The sequence below is a fragment of the Rhinolophus sinicus genome, linkage group LG03, assembly GCF_036562045.2.
Source record: "Rhinolophus sinicus isolate RSC01 linkage group LG03, ASM3656204v1, whole genome shotgun sequence".
NCBI lineage: Eukaryota > Metazoa > Chordata > Mammalia > Chiroptera > Rhinolophidae > Rhinolophus > Rhinolophus sinicus.
Window position 1 is genome coordinate 10,827,720 of NC_133753.1, and position 17,277 is coordinate 10,844,996.

The 17,277-nt window shown below is 43.4% G+C and overlaps 1 protein-coding gene across 2 annotated transcripts in view; it reads left to right on the forward strand.

Moving 5' to 3' along the window:
* The first annotated feature begins 9,532 nt into the window (after nucleotides 1–9,532).
* FBLN5 (fibulin 5) overlaps nucleotides 9,533–17,277 on the forward strand; it is a 70,747-nt gene continuing 63,002 nt past the window's right edge. Inside the window, exons 1-3 of one of the 2 annotated variants that reach the window (XM_019745227.2) lie at nucleotides 9,533–9,921; nucleotides 13,973–14,027; nucleotides 15,355–15,406. In XM_019745227.2, coding sequence (XP_019600786.1) covers nucleotides 9,905–9,921; nucleotides 13,973–14,027; nucleotides 15,355–15,406 — 124 coding nt within the window. In that variant the 5' untranslated portion in view covers nucleotides 9,533–9,904. Of the gene's footprint in view, nucleotides 9,922–10,097; nucleotides 10,422–13,972; nucleotides 14,028–15,354; nucleotides 15,407–17,277 lie in introns of those variants that run through there. The other variant, XM_019745225.2, reaches the window with a different exon arrangement.

Consider the following 17,277-nt stretch of genomic DNA (forward strand, 5'->3'; position numbering starts at 1 on the left):
TTCAAGAATAGTCATTACAGATACAGTGGTACCTCGGTTTCGAACATAACCCATTCCGGAAGACCGTTCAAGTTCTGAAACGTTCGAAAACTGAGGCACGGTTTCCCCATAGAAAGTGATGCAAAATGGGTTAATCCATTCCAGACCTGTAAAATCAAACCCTAAAACTGGAAATTTAGCATGAATTTTACTACCTAATGATACCATAGATCCATAAAATTTACGGTGTTCGTAAACTGAAATGTTCACTAATGGAGACGTTCGAAAACCGAGGTACCACTGTATTAGGAGGGACAGCTGGATATGAAAGTGTGAAGAAGTCAGCCAATCCTCCCTGCAAAGAATAAGTATAAAACGAAAATGGTCAAAAATGACCCTTTTGAGGCTCTCTGGTAATTAACCAAAGACAGACAAGAAATTGATGACTGTTGATTTTTGAAAAACTTCTAGAGCTTCAGATAAGAACTATTGGAGTCTGTAGCCTTCCTGCCTGGGGCTCTCCTGTCTCCCCAAGCCTCCTGGTTTTTCTAGCACCAAGCCAATCTTGAAAACCAGCAGCTTTGTTGCCTGAGGGGGTGAACTCAATGGTGGGCAATGGAGGCTATGCAAAAACCAGGACTTTGTCAGTTAAAAGTGGTGAACTTGGGGGTGGTTGACAAAGGGGAAGGGATTAAGAAGTACAAATTGGTTGTCATTCAGTAGTCATGAGGATGTAGAGTATAGCATAATGAATAGAGTCAATAATATTGTTATAAGTATGTATGGTATTAGATGGGTACTAGATTTATTGGGGTGATAGATGGGAGGGGGGTCAGGCGAGATGAAAAGGGTGAAGGCATTAAGAAGTACCTACAAACTGGTGATTACAAAGCAATCATGAGGATGTAAAGTAAAGCCTACGGAATCTAGTCAATAATATGGTTAGAGCTATGTGTAGTGCCAGGTGAGGACTAGACTAGTCAGGGGGATCGCTTCTTAAATCATATAAATGTCTGACCACTATGCTGTACACCTGAAATTAATATAAAATAATTTTTTTTAAAGAAAAGAAAAAGTGGTGAACTTGGAAGGAAAACATTGAGAAAACTCAGCTTTGCTAGCCTGAGTTTGTAATTCCAGATAGGGCAAGCGGCTCCCCAGTAGAAATTGAATGGGGAGACCCTGGGACTGAGAAAGCCATGGAAGGGTCCTGGCTGATAGAAAGACCTGACTTATGAGCAGGGGAAGACCTGAGAGCCCAGTGGGAAGAAGAGCCTAAGCCCATGTGAGACTGGCCTGTAAATGTTTCTCAGTCCACACACATTTGTTGGCAATGGATGGAAGCATGTGTGCGAGCTATTTAACGTGCACAGCCCTGTTGACCATTAAGCCATGAGTGACAACCTCTGCGAAGCCAGAGTAAAAGATAAGACTATAAAAACAGCAGAGACATGAAAGGATTGGCACATAATGTTCAGTGATGGAAAGCAAGGACATCCAACCAAGATTATTCTACCCAGCAAAGCTGTAATTTAGAACGGAAGGACAGATAAAGAGCTTCCCAGACAAGAAATAGCTGAAGGAGTTCATCACCACCAAACAAGTATCACAAGAAATGTTAAAGGGACTCATTTAAGAAGAAGAAGGAAAAAAATTATATGAATAAGAAAATATCGCAAAGAAAAAATTCTCATTGACAAAGGCAAACATAATAAAAGTGGATCAGCCAACACTAAAGCTAGTATAAAAGGCAAAAGGCAAAAGGCAACAGTACAGTAGGAAGATCAGATGTAATGGTAACAGTAAATTAAGGAATACACACAAAAGAAGTGAAAAATAATGACAAAAACAAAAATGTGGAGGGGGTGAGTAAAAATGGTAGTGATTTTAGAATGTGTACGAACTTAAGCGACCAGCAACCTAAAGTAGACTGCTGTAAGCACAGCTTGGTATATATGAAGCACATGGTAACCACACACCCAAATCTACACGAGATATACTAGAAATAAAGAGGAAGCCAAATACAGCACTACAGAAAGTCATGAACATACAAGAGAAGAGAACAAGAGAACAAGAAAGGAACAGAGAACTACAAAAACAATCAGAAAACAAAATGGCAATAACTACATACCTAACAACAATTACTTTAAATGTAAATGGATTAAATGCTTCAATCAAAAGACGATTGGTTGAAGAAGATGTAGTACATATATACAATGGAATATTACTCGGCCGTAAAAAGGATGAAATCTTACCAATGCAACATGGATAAGCCTAGGGGCAATTATGCTAAGTAAAATAAGTCAGAGAAGACAAATACCATATGATTTCATTTATGTGTGGAATCTAAAAAACAAAACAGAAACAAACTCATAGATACAGAGAATATTTTGATAGTTGCCAGATGGGAGGGGGTTTGGAGTGCTAGTTGAAAATGGGGTTAAGATGTACAAATTGGCAGTTACAAAATAGTCATGGGGATGTAATGTACAGTTTAGGAAATATCGTCAAGAATATTGTACTAACCATATGTGGTATCAGGTTTGTGCAAGATTTATGGAGGGATCACTTTGTAAGCAATATAAGTGTCTAACCACTATGCTGTACACCTGAAACTAATATAATATTGAATGTCAATTGTAATTGGGAAAAAAAAACAAAACAGAGACATCAGCAGCCACACTCTCCCATGGGGAAGACGGCTTCCTCAGTTTAAATCCAAGTTATAAAAAATCAGAATAATATATCAGAATCAATAGTTATTACATATAACCTAAATTGTCTAGATTTCAGGCCCAAAACTATGTGTAATCCGCAAAAGAAAGTGTGACCCATACTTAGGAAAAAAGCAATTAAAATTAACTATGGGCCTAAATGTTGGATTTAGCCCACAAGCGCTTCAAAGCAGTAATCACAAATACAAAAGTTAAAATATGTTCAAAGGATACAGAATCAATGCTTGCATACTCATTACTCAGCTTTATGAAATGTAAACATTATGCCGTGTTTTCTTAAAAATTTTTAAAACTTTTATTCAAGAAAATTTTGAAATATAGACACAAAAGTAGACAATGAACCCGTGTACCCATCGCCCACTTCAATGATTAACAAATCAGGATTATCAACTCTGCTTTCATCCTGTACCACCACCTCCTTCCTTTTATTTTGAAAGCATTTTCACATAGCATGTCTTAAAACTGTAACAAGGAGCCAATCTTATACTTTTTGTAGGACAATAGAGATGATCAAATAATGTATGCCTCTCCTGTTCTTGAACTCTCCAGGAATGTTAAGATTTGATATCCCATCTGGATATGTAGGGAAGCTCACACAGTCTTGCCTACATTTGGTGTTAAAAGTCCTTTCTTTTATGCAATATGATGATGTGCAATATGACGGTTGTATATATTTTTAATTTTGATTTGGCAGAATTGAAAGTTGGAGGTATAATATTGTTTCCTCTAATTTTTGAGGGGGTTGATTTTACTGGTCTGGTAAATTCAAGAATCTCAGAGCCGCTGATCTTATGTGGATTGCAAATAGGAAATGAGGTAATTTGAACATCATCCTATTATAAAGATATTACATGTATTAACTTTGCCCCAAACCTCAATTCATATGAAGTGTCAGAAAACTAACAGACAAAAATGAAACGGAGATGACAAACAGAAGAGTGCCATTAGCTATTTTCTCGAGTGCAGCTCGGGGATTCCATGGCAAAGAGTGTGCTCGCCTAAAGACTTTTTGATAGTAGAGCTCTCATGTTTTATACATGATTATATGTTAAAATCACAGCCAGTTAAAACAATCCGCACAAAAAGCCCAGGGGTTTTCACCATTCGCCGAGTTTCCTGAGAATTCCAAGTATGTGTAGAAAATCCTGACATTCTCGAACAAGTTGGTTACATTCGAGTACAGTTAGAGACCACATGTGATAGGGGAAGAAATCCTGGAACAGGAGTTCAAAAACCTGGATTCCAATTCCTGTTCTGCCTCTAATTATATCGATCTTGGGTAAGTCAGTTTCTCTGGGCCTTAGTTTTCACATTTGTAAAACTAGGGGGGTTACAGTAAATGTAATGTCTAAGGTTTAAGACTTGACAGTCTCCTCCTCCAGGCAATGTCCTTTTTTAACATTCCCAAGACTGGCGGGGGTACCTAGGCCCAGACACACCCACTTGTACTCTTGACCCATTAGTGACTCATGGTAAAAATAAAAGAGAGAAAGTTTCCTAACCTATATTGAGGGCCTACTGTGCGCTGGCACCTGCTAGGTGCTTTATGAACTCTATTGCCTTTATAACACCGTGGTATTCTTTTTGCCCCCATTATAGCTGAAAACCTGAAGCTCTGCAAGGTTAAAAAGTTGCTTAGGGTGCTGTATTTGTCAGGGTTCTCCAGAGAAATAGAACCAATATTTTTAAAGGCCATTATATGTTTAACATAAGCAACACACAGAAAGCAGAAACCATGAAGGATGGGATTAAGACATCGAAATATACAGAAATGTAAACTGTATGCATTTCCAAAAATGCCATTAGATGACAAGGTAAAAGACAAACTGAAAGAAATGTTTACAACATAGTTGACAATGGAAAAATCACTGTAGAAATAAAAATGGGTAAAGAAAGTCGAGAGATAATTGATGTTCCTTAGGGTTTCCGGCAGAGTTTACTGCTTGTCCGCTGATGTTCGTTTTCTGCTGTCACACTAAGTAAACTCCAGACGTTTAGCTAAGTAGGTTGATGACCTCTCAGAACACAGGCTACATCTCCCAGGGTCCCTTGCAGCTAGGTGCAGCTATCAACTTATATCCTGCTTTCTGAAATATAGGTGTCATGGTGGTGTGCCATTTTGGACCATGTAGAGTAGGTCAACATCCTAGACATTGCTAGGCAACAAGATAGAAGGAGCTTGAATCTCTGCTACCTTAAAGGGACAGAGCTGTCATATTAGCCCTAGACTATCAACCTACAGAATAGGATGTCAGAACACATATCATTTTATCACGAAACATAACCATTGTGCTATTTCTATTAAAACATACGCACACATCACCACCACCACCACTCAAAACCCCAAACCAAGAATCACTACTGGAGTGGAATCCTTTTGACTTTTTCATTGGTTCACAGGGAATGAACGAATTACAGTGACTTGGTGCCTGGTAAGTTGGGAGAGGAAATGGATTTGGCGAAATAACTCCTAAGGAGCTAAATATTTGGGTCTGCAGAGAAAGAAGTTAGGGCTGATGAAAGGGATTTATTGGAGAGCCATCTGCACAATGCTGACAGTTTATGGCACCCATGTCCCATAACATGTGTAGGATGAGTGACTATTCCTAGGACAGGAGCGTAGTGAGAAAGAGTGGAGAGGCTGGATCCAATTTGGGGGACTCTGGCTAGGGAGGAGGAGAAAGAAAAGAGGCTGGAGAAAATGCAGTCAGAGTGAGAAAACCAGAAAACTTAAAGTCCTGGACACAAGAGGAGAAGATGGATTATCAATGGGCAAGTTCTTCAAAGAGACAAAGGAATGATTAAAGATGGAGGACATTATGTTTGGCCATGAGAACACTAGGAAACTTAGGAGCATCATTTGGGAGAATGGTGGTGATACGGCCAGATGTCAGAGGATGAAAGTGGGACTAGGTGGTGAGGAGCTGAGTGACACATGGACACGTATAGGCAGGAAGTCAGAGAAAGCAAATGTTGACCCTGAGAAGGAATATACCTTCCAAGAAGAACTCATTGTGGTTAAATGGGCTCAAGTTCTTCACTAGTCTAGCAGCTCTTGCTGGTGGAGGCCTCTCATGAACTCTGCATTTCAGGGGAAAACCACAGACTGAGCTGCCAGCCTCCTGCCCTGTGTTCAGCCATCTGAGCTCACCCTTATCAAAAAGTTCCAGGCATCATCTTTCAGCCAATAGGACAGAGACCTGCCCATCCAGTTGGAACTGCACAGCTATATCTCCATTTGCATCTTTACTGACCAATCAGAACAACTCTATGACAACCAATTAGGACAGTGCTATTTGGACCAATCAGACTGCAAATTTGGATTCCTCATTGCATAAAAATGGACCCATCAGCGACTAAGGCCTAAGGCAGGACTTTCTCTATACAAAGCAGCCTCCACTTGGTCTCTGCAGAGCCTGCTTTCAGTTTCCACTGAAGGCTGCATCTCCTAGATTTGCAAACTGTTCCTCCTTTACCACACCCCAGATTGGGGACTCCGGCTGGCGTTAGATTTGTGCAGATAACTTTTGTTGACACAGGCTCAGTAAACTGGAAAGAATGAGAGCTCCAGAATCCAATGGACTTGGTTTTGGCTGGAATTTGGACTGTTATATATGTAGCCCTAATCCCTCTTATTCAAATCCTACAGTTTTAAGATGGAAACATTTTCTGGTCAAAGACGGGGCCCCAGACAGATTTGCTTTCAGGGTCCTCAATTTGCTCATGTAGAAAACAGGCACATTGATTTTTCTCTCCCTCCTTATCCTATTAACCTTAATAGAAAAATGAGGTAATGGAGTAAGTCATTTAAAACTCCCCCTACTGTGGGGACAGAGCCAGGAGTGCAGTTTCCAGGCTCTCGGCCTCACGTGGAAAGGTGCTGGCTCAGGTAGTAAATGGCCATCAACTGTGATTGGATGGCCATCAGCTGTGGCTAGTTGGCCGTCAGCTGGAACAAGTGAGCCATTGGCCACTGATATAACTGCTGTGGCTATGCTAGCAGAAAATGGGGGCTAGCAAGAAGATGGTGGCTGAGCTAGCAAGCGCGGATTGCAGTTAGGACGGCGGGTTGCAGATTGTGTGGCTCCTGCTTCCTGTGTCTCCAGCCCAGCTGCCGGTGAGAATATAGTGGTATGACTCCCATATCTATGGCTCCGTGGGTGTTCCTTTTTGGCCTCACCATGTCCTGCGTTCTTATGTGGGGAGCGGGACCAGAGACCCCACATGACACTCCGCATGACACTACTCTACCAAATAGCCCTACATAAATAGAATACATCCTTTTTTGCAATTAAATTAACCTCATAGTTTGAATAGGTAATACATGCTCATGGTACAACACTCAAATTCTACCAAACGGTGAGCACTGAAGAGCAAATTTTCCTCTCACATCTCTTGCCCAGCCACCTACCCAATTTCCTTCCTAGAAGACGAGCAATGCTAACAGTTTCTCGTGTATCCTTCAGATGTTTTCTCTGTACGCGTACAAGCATAACTTGTGTATACATATTTTTTCTCTTGAATAGTGGCATGCTTCACAGAGTTCTACAGCTTGCTTTTACACTTCTTAATATATTAGTTTGAGTTAAATGAAATTACCAATAGTCTACCATTTGGACCTACAAAATATATGGGAAATCCTTCAATATCAGCACATAGGGAGATGTTGCAGTCTTTAAAAAAAAAAAAAGTGTAACATCCAGACTTCATAAATCCTAAGTGTACGCAGCCTGTGGAACCAGCACCCAGTCAATAATTAAAATATTACCAGCACCCAGAAGGCCCCTGGGGCCCCTCCCAGTCACTACCCCATTTTGATTTCTTCGTAAACGGAGTCATCCATGTACTCTTATGTGTCTAACTTTTTTTAATTGGTTGCACAAGAGTCCATTTTTGGAAGTCCCTTACCTTATTTAACCCTGTTAGTGCCCAACTGATGGACGTTAAGGTTGTTTATAATCTTTTGTTATTATAAGCAATGGGAGTGATGACCGACCTCTTAAGTATAATGGACACAAAAAATGTTTTATGATGGGTAATTTCCAACACATATGAAGTAAATAGAATAAATGGACACTGAATTTCGACAACTATCAACATTCTGCCATCTTTGTTGAGTGTATTTTTAGAATACTGTGGGGGCTGAAAAAAGGAATACTTTTCCTCCCATCTTCTACATTCTTCTAGCTGGGCTAATAATCAAATTAACGGAGACAGATTAACAGGAGAAAATCAAATACACGTGCATGGAGAATTCACACAGGCATGAAAATTGCAAAGACAGTCAGGCAACATTGGGTATATATGACATTGTGGAGAAAATGGTGGGGAGAGGATGGGGCCATAGATTTCAGAAGTGAGAATGGGCGATTTACAGGTAGGTGAGGAATAGCGGAACATACATGGCAGGTAATTTTTGCTAGGCAACACAAACAATGGGACACAGGGGAGAGCTAGTAATCGGCCTGTTAGACGCCCTCTCACTCACCACCCTCAATTAAAATTAGGCTGCTAAGGAGAATATCCTAGGATTTCCTTCCTAGGATAGAAGTAGGTCTTTCCCTCTGAATCTCTTAGGCAGGAAAGGGGGGTGGGAGCAGGTACAGTTTCTTTCTGAGTTTTTTCTTAATTACCAGCTTAAAAATCAATATCCCAAAAGGCAGCTTCAGGGCAGCAAAACTTTGATCCCCTTCAGCACTATTCCACCTACTTACCACCCATGCAGACTTTGGAGTCACCCCGGTATCAAAGAATAGCTGTGTGACCTTAGGGAAGTTACCCAACCTCTCTTAATGGGGATAATAATTCCTACTGCCCATCATTTCCGTGAGGAGAAAGGACTTCATCGGTGCTTTTACAGCTGTAGGCAGGGGTTTGTTGAAGGGCAGGGGGAAGACGCAGGTGGGGAGGGAGGCGCTTGGGCTCTTGGCAACCCACTTGGTCTTTAATAGAACAGTGTCTTTGGTAAGATTTCATTTGATAAAAAGGGTTCCAATGTTTTTAAAAAGGAAGAATAAAAAAGGTTGAAACCACTGATACAACAAATGTAAAGAACTCAGCGCGTGCTTTTAGGTTACTGTCATCATTCCGCTTTTCCTGACTGTCCTTTTGTCTTTTCAAATCACCTTTTCTCTTGTTAAAATCACTTTCCAGCCAAGGGACACATCTTTCTTTTTTAATGTAAGAAACTTGATTCCAGCTTTCTTGGGATAAAACCGACACCTCACGTTGTGTACGGCTAAGGTGCGCCGCGTGTTGATTCGCTACATGACACTTTCTAATTCAAGCAAGAACGTGCGGGAGAAGCACGGGCTGCGGGCGGGGCGGGGCGAGCGCCCCAGGGAAGGTTTGCGTTGCACAAGCTCGTGTCCTGAGTGAGCGGCAGCCAGATTCCGCCCTCCTCCAACCCTTCTTCTGGAAAATCGTGAGTCTCCGGTCGCTTTCCCCCAGCCTCTGCCTCGCTGGTTCTGGTTTCCCAATAAATCATAAGGTCCTAGTCCCTGTCGCGCTGTTTGTCATGAGTTCAAGTTATTCTCCCAGCGGCGACTAACTTTCCTGGGTGTCCCAATGCCAGGGGCTGCTGGTGTGCGGGGTCCTCGCCCCCCGCCTCGGCCACGACCGCCCAGCCCGGGGGTGTCCTCCCTGGGTGGGAAGTAAAGGGTCAACAGACCCTCCCAGCCCCCCGCACCCCACCCTCCGGCACTTGCCCGCCAATCGCCTCCAGCCGAGATGCTGGGAGCCGAGTGCGGCTGCTCCGCGCGGGGAGAGGGCTCTCCTCCCAGCGCTGAGCACTGGGTCCTGGCAGACGCCCCAAGATTGTTGTGAGGAGTCTAGCCAGTTGGTGAGCGCTGTAATCTGAACCAGCTGTGTCCAGACTGAGGCCCCATTTGCATTGTTTAACATACTTAGAAAATGAAGTGTTCATTTTTAACATTCCTCCTCCAATTGGTTTAATGCTGAATTACTGAAGAGGGCTAAGCAAAACCAGGTGCTTTCAACTGTCGGCTCTCCAGTGGCTCCGAGGACCCAGGCTCTCCCCCTTGTCCTTTCCGCGACTCGCTGTCGCCCCCGGAATAAAATATCAGCGAGCCCCACGGGCCCAGAAGAGGCCGGCGTTCAGAGCTGCTCCGAGGGTCCCGCACTGCGACCTCTTCTTTCCCCCTTTGCTTCTCCTGCTCAGCATCTTGGACATGCCAGGATTTAAAAGGTAGGTTCTCCCCTCCGGACTCGCCCTCCAGGGTCTGGAAACCTTCCTGAAAACCTGATGGGTGGAAAATGGCTATGGACTGAGTGAGGCGGTGTCAGGATGTTGGAAAAGGCATTAGCTAGTGATGCAATGATATTGTTAATTATAAAAAGCTGCGCCTCTGTAATTTCCATCTTGAAGCCTTCTTTTGGGAGTGGGTATTTTAGAATACGGAGTCCGCCTCCGAGAGAGGTCTGCAAAAACCTCCGAGCTTGTTTCCTCTTTTCGGAAAGGGCAGCAAATTTGTGGAGTGTTTTTAAAAGAATTTATATACGTATTTAAATTCGGGAGCCCAATTACTGGTTCACTAGCAATTATTTTGCTGCGTCGGCTGTTGGACAAGTGAACGGGCAAGCTGAACGTCCCAGGGCTGGATTTGCCCTATGCGTGGGATTCACCACGGGCATGCGACCCAGAAGTCTCAAGCTAATGAAAAGTGGGGATTTCAGACGGAACCACATGTAAGCAAACGTTCTGCTGTTCTTTAAGGAAATTGCAGTTCTAGTCAAGTAATCCTTAAACCTTGGAGAACTTTATCTAGATCACATCTGCTGTCTTTATCCAGCAGACTCTTGAAAATGTAACTGCTTTAGACAGATTGTGTGTGTGTGTGTGTGTATGTGTGTATGCATGTATGCGCGTGCACATATGCTGAAAACTAAGCTGTAATGATATCATCCTGGATTGGGGATACACAGCCCTGGGATTCCGTTGGCCTCTCTGGCTTTCCTCACAGTTTAGGGTGATGTACAAAGTGGGTGGACCCACCTGTGTTTGAAAGTTCCAGGGACTCGTTAAGAGCATCAAATGTCCCCCCAACCCCACCCCATATTCCTAAAGTTAGTTTATTTTTGGAGTTTTCTAGAGTTTTTCATGACAAGGTGCAACTGTTCGTGACATTGTGAGAGCAGCATGCTTGTGTATTATTTCACTTTTTTGGAAAACCCTCTCAATTAGCCTGGAGGTTATCTGGCTCCCAGGACACAGCTGTGGCTCTTCCAGGAGGCTGGGTTTGAGGCTGAACCTCTCAGAAGAGACCTGTCCTGGGATTGCTTTCCCGCCAGAGGGAACAGGGGAATCGGGAGTAGGGGGAGAAACGGGGTTAGCATGCCTTTTCCACTAACTCTTGAAGTCCACTGTATTCTGTCAGCCTGTTCTGTCTCCAACATAAACGAGACAGGGTTTTATAACTAACCGAGAGGAAACTTCATGTGAAGAAACAGGAAAACATTGAAATTCATAATATACAGCCTGGAAAATAAATTTGTTATTGTTCTTTCATTCCTTCCAGATATAAATCTGGCTGTGGCAACTATCAAAAAGCCCTGGGATTTGGCTCTGCGCTTTATAAGGTCAGAGCTGTCTCCAGCATTCAGAACCTGGCTCGCGCAGGCACTTAGATGAAATGAAAACTTGTGGACGCTCAGAGCCTTTATTCTTTGGATTGGAGACTAGATGAAGGAATTGGGCTTGCATCTCCTAGCACCACAGCAGGGTTCTGGTCCCTCTGGATGTCCCCTTAATTCTGGGGCCCTCCAAGTACCCACAGCTGCTGATTGACATGAGTCTTGTGTCCTGGATTGAGTGAGTTTTGTAATCTGCTGAATACTCTTTTTATGAAGGGAGAGATTATAAAGTGGAGGGGTATTTGACAGTAATAGGCCACTGAATCCAACCATGTCCCTGGTCCACTGTTCTACTGATGAAGCCTTCAAGATCACCTCTTCCAGGAAGCCTTCTCTGGAAGGCTTCGCGTGGCTCTCATTGCTCTCAATTGGTATTTCTATCAGTGCCCTAAGCAAAGTATATAGATGTTATCAATTCAGGTGGCTTCCCAGCCAGCTCTCCAGGGCAGCGATTGGGTCATAGTTTTGTAGCTCTTCTGCCTAGGGTCCACATCTGCGTTATTAGTTGCTCAAATAAATCCCTGTTGAACTGAATAATAATAGCACCAAATAAAACTATATTTGCATAGATTTTTGTATTTTTTTTTACCATTCCCCCCCCCCCTTCTTCTACCTCCCCCTGCCCCACTCTGGTTCAAGCCGTTGTTTCTCAGTCTAGTAGTTTAGGACACAGCTCCCTGGCCCATGCGTACCCCCACTCCCCCCGCTGACACAGTTGGTCGCCAGTCCAGCTGCTGGCCACTCACGACAGCACTCAGCTGCCTGCGTACCAACCTCAGGCTGCTCCTGGCAGCCCAGCTTTTGTTCACAATCTTAGCTGTAGAGGGCGCAGCTCACTGGCCCATGTGGGAATCGAACTGGCGACCTTAGTGTTAGGAGCACGGTGCTCTAACCACCTGAGCCACCAGGCCGGCGCTATTTTTTTTTTTTTTTTTTTTTTTTTTTTACCATCTTAACCGTTTTTGAGTGTACAGTTCAGTGGTGTTAAGTACATTCACATTGTTGTACAACCCATCTCTGGAACTCTTTTCATCTTGCAAAACTGAAGCTCTATACCCATTAAACAACTCCCCATCTCCTCCTGTCCTGAGCCCCTGGCAACCCCCATTCTGCTTTCTGTCTCTATGATTTTGATTGCTGTAGACACCTCACATAAGTGGAATCGTACAGTATTTGTCTTTCTGTACCTGGCTTATCTCACTTAGCATGTTGTCTTCAAGGTTCATCCAATTTGTAGCATGTGTCAGGATTTCATTCCTTTTTAAGCCTGAATAATATTCCATTGTATGTAGACATCACATCTTGTTTATCCGTTTATCCGTCTGTGGATGCCTGGATCGCTTCCATCTCTTGGCTATTGTGAATAATGCGACTATTAACATGGGTGCACCGATAACTCTTTGAGACCCTGTTTTTAATTCTTTGGGTAGATACCCAGAAGTGGGTTTGCTGGATCTTATGGTAATTCTATTTTTAATATTGTAAGGAACTGCCAGTCTGTTTTCCTCCAGTGGCTGCACTATTTTACATTCCCACCAACAGTGCACAAGGGTTCTAATTTCTCCACATCCTTACCAACACTTGTTTTCTGCTTTTTTAAAAGCAAGTTTTTATTTAAAAATATAGCTGACATACAACATATCAGTTTCAGGTGTACACCATAGTTATTTACCATTTATATACCTAAAGAAGTGATCGCTATGGTAAGTCCAGCAACCATCTGACACTGTACCACACTATTGCAATATTATTGACTATATTCCTTATGCTGTACATTACATCCCGTGACTTACTTTTCTTACACCTAGAAATTTGGACCTGTTATTGCCTGTCACCTTTTTGTGTTCTGCTTTTTTGATTGTAACTGTCCTGATGGATGTGAGATGGTATCGATTTTGTATTTTTAAAGCATATTGGCAACTACAGTTGTATTGGACAGAAGCTTGTGGGTGATGAAGGGTAGAAATCGCAGGCTCAGAGAGGTTTGGGGGCTTGTGAATGCAGAGCCATCCTGAACCCCGGTTTCTTGACCCCTCCTAGGTTTTCCTGCTGTGCTTCTTCATGGGGCTGCCCAGGTCCCCTCCTCTTCTCCCTCAGAGCCTGCATGGAGCATGCTCTGGGATTAGGTGACATACCTGTGACACCTTCCTTCCGTGGAACCCAAGTGTTTCATGTTTGCACTTTCCTTTCATCGTTTTGAGGACATGATGGTTCAGCCACTCTGCATCCATTGCAGAATAAAGATGTTCAAAACTCAGGCCAGTCTCCCTGTGTAAAGAGGAAAGATCAAAACAACTGGCCAATACATGGCTAATACCACCGCAGTGGGTTTTAGATTTGTTCTTTGAAACAGCAAAACCCTTTATTTAAAAGAAATGCCATCTAATGTATTATCGCAGCACATGAAACCAGTAGAAGAGACCTGATTCTATTTGGGATGGTAGGGGTATCTGGGGTCCCCATTGGTCTTTCCGGAGGCCTCCCCCAATATAAGCACAAGGTGGCATCGTCATTGTAAGCACATGGGCAGCATGAGATCCATTTTGCCCCCAGACCTGGCTCCTGGAAGTATCTTGGGCATTTATGTCAACTTTTTGCCTCTGCAGGTTACTCACTGTCACCATTCTGGCTCTCTGTCTTCTAAGTCCTGGGAATGCACAGGTAAGGTTTTTATTTTGTTAATTATCTAGAAGGTGTTGAAAATCAGGGGGTCCAGCCATGCATTTTAGAATCCTAGGATTGTGGGGGTGTGAGAGGCTTTACAGTTTACCTAAATATAGCTCTTCCTTGTACAGAAATTAAAACTGGGGTTCAGAGACCTTGAGACTTGCCCCAGGTGATGTAGTTCATTAGTGTCAGGGCTGGGATCAGTGTCGTGACTCCTAATCCAAGACTCACAATTGGATCAAGCTCCCTCCTTTCTGTCCCTCGGGAGGGAGGTCATGACTTATTGTCAGTGTTCAGTCAAAGGTGGTGCTGTAGTGTTTGCGGGTGGTCGTGCCCCTGCAATGCCTGCACTTGGCATTAGTCGGCGAGCCAGGGCTGGAACCCAGCTCTCCTGGTTTCCTGAGCTTTATGGCACAGCCTCCTGGCTCTGTGCTCTGTTTCTTTTGCCCCAAGGCTCTAAGACACCTGACCCTACTCCCAGGAATGCAAGCTAAATCTGTCATCTCCACAAACCATCCCACTGCGCAGGGAAGCTGAACTTCTGAAACAGCAAGGAAGGCCAGGGGTGGAGCTCCCACAGTCAGAAACACACCTCTTTGGCTTATTCCTATAAAATGCTGGGCTCCAGCGTCTTCCCGAATGGCCCACTGTCAACCCCCATGACATTTTTCTAAATGCATGAAATTGTAACTCAAGTTGTGCGTGAAGCCTACATCCCTTGGGGACTGTTGGAGACCTATCTATTTCTGAAAGCATCTTTGTGTAGTTGTCTTGCTCAGGTTGAAATGGAGGAATTTCCCCAATTCTGCTTTTCTTAGAAAACTGACTGCATCACTGAGTAGCTTTCATTTGACGTACAGACCTCACATTCAGGTTTTCCTTGGGTACAAAGAACTCATACTGGGCGCTGAGAAGGTGAGGTTTAGTAACACCCAAAGTGAATTGATTGCCCTTAAAAGCAGTCATATCCATTCCCAAAAAGGGATGAACACAGGACGTGCCTCATCTGGCAGATCCAATGCAATTATTACTGCTTTTCATGACTAGAGCATGAAACCATGCGCTAAAAATGGGGGTTTGGAAGCAATGGTGCAGGAGCTTGAAAAGTAATGGTAAGTGTGGAATGATTGTAAGAAAATATACAGAAAGGAGCGGGGGGAGGATGACAAATAGCTATTATGAAACAGGTGTTGGTATTATGGACGTTTTTTCCCTCTTTAACTCCGTTTCCCAAACTTTCTGTGATGCCATTGTAATATTTTTATAGTTAAACAAAAATAAGTAAACTGACCTTGCCTTTTTCCTCTCCCCTTTCCTTCAGCAACAATGCACGAATGGTTTTGACCTGGACCGCCAGTCAGGACAGTGTATAGGTGAGAAGCCACTAAAGATCCTTTGCTGCGTGGGGGCATTCAGTGATAGCCCAACTGCAAGGCCAGTTCTGTCTCCGCTGTTGCTCAATATCGTCAGATCTGTATTAGCCTTGCCCATGGAAAGGAACGGCGCCACGGAATGGTTGGAATCCATGACACCCTTTTAGGCATCACGTTCTTTGTGTCTGTCACCTTACTTGGGTTAAGCCCCGTGAGGGGGCAAAGGGAATAAGAATTGATCCCTAGCCCCAAGGAGCTCTCTGTCTGCTATTAGTTTCCTATGGCTGCCATAATAAATTGCCCCCACCTTAGTGGCTTAAACTAAGTGTTGTTAACTATAGTCACAGTGCTGTACGTCAGATCCCCAGAACTTACTGTCTTAGGACTGAAAGTTTGTACCTTCTACCAGCCTCTGCCTATTCCTCCAGCCCCCAGCCTTTGGCAACCACCATTTTACTTACTGTTTTTACAAGTTTGGCCTTTTAAGATTCCACATATAAGTGAGATTATACAGTATTTGTCTTTCTCTGACTTATCTCACTTAACATAATGCCTCCAAGAGCCACCCATGTTGTTGCAAATGGCAAGATGTCCTTTCTTGTAGCTGAATAATATTCCTGTGCATGTGTGTGTGTGTGTGTCACATCTTCATTATCCATTCATCCATCGATGGACACATAGGTTGTTTACATACCTTGGCTATTGTGGTGATGCTGCAGTGAACATGGGAGTGCAGATATCTCTGAGATCCAGTTTTCATCTCCTTTGGATGTATTCCCAGAAGTGGGATTGCTGGATTATATGGTAGTTCTATTTTAAGTTTTTGAGGAACTTCCATACTGCTTTCTGTAGTGGCTGCACCAGTTTACATCTCCACAGAATTTAGTTTCTTGCGGCTGTAGGACTGAGACCCCGTGTCCTTGCTGGCTGTCAGCGGAGGACCGTTCCCAGTTTCTCGAGGCCGCCCTCATTCCTTGGCTCATGGTCCCCTCTTCTACCTTCAAAGCCAGCTCTGTGAGTTAAGTCCCTCACATGCTTCAAATCTCTTTCCTCTGTCACATCTCTCTGACCAACCCTTCTGCCTCTTCTTCCACTTTTAAGCACTTACGTGATTATACTTGGCCACCCAGATGATCCCCCATTTTTAAGTCAGCTGATTAGCAACTTTAATTCTATGTGCTACCTAATTCCCTTTTGCCATGTAAGCCAGTGTAGTCATAGGTTCCCAGGATTAGCACAGACATTTTGGGAGCTGTTCTCTTAGCATACTATCTTATAGGAGAGGTCGCCCTAGATGGAGTGAACTCTACAGTAGGAATAAAGTCATTGCCAAGTTGAGGTGATAGCAGTGGTCCCTGTAAAAGGAGGGGGGAAAGTAATGCCTATGTCTGGGGTCAATAAAACCTTCTTGGAGGTCACATTTGAATCGAGTATAATATATACATACATACTCGTATGTATATATGTATGTATAGATAGCCAATTATATATATGATGTTATATATATGAGAACAATGAGTAAGATCCTGAGAAATGGCATTTCAGGAAGAAGGAACAGCATAAGCAAAGTCCAAGGGCAGAAAGGACATTCAGAGTATAGTTTGTTGTGGATGGTGCATAGGGTATATAAAAAGAATAAGGCAGCCCCACTTGCCCCCACCTCAGGGATGTATTTAGCTTTTTAATTATATTTTATTCAGGCCAAATCATTTGTCTTCCCTGAGCTCACACCAGCTCAGAGAATCAGAGGGTAGATAGATGGTTTAAAAAAATGACGAGTGGTGAGGAATAAAACCCTGCCGTGGGAAATCTGGGCTTGCATTCTGATTTAAAGGGAAGGGGCATGAGGAGGCGCTGATGGACGCAGAGAG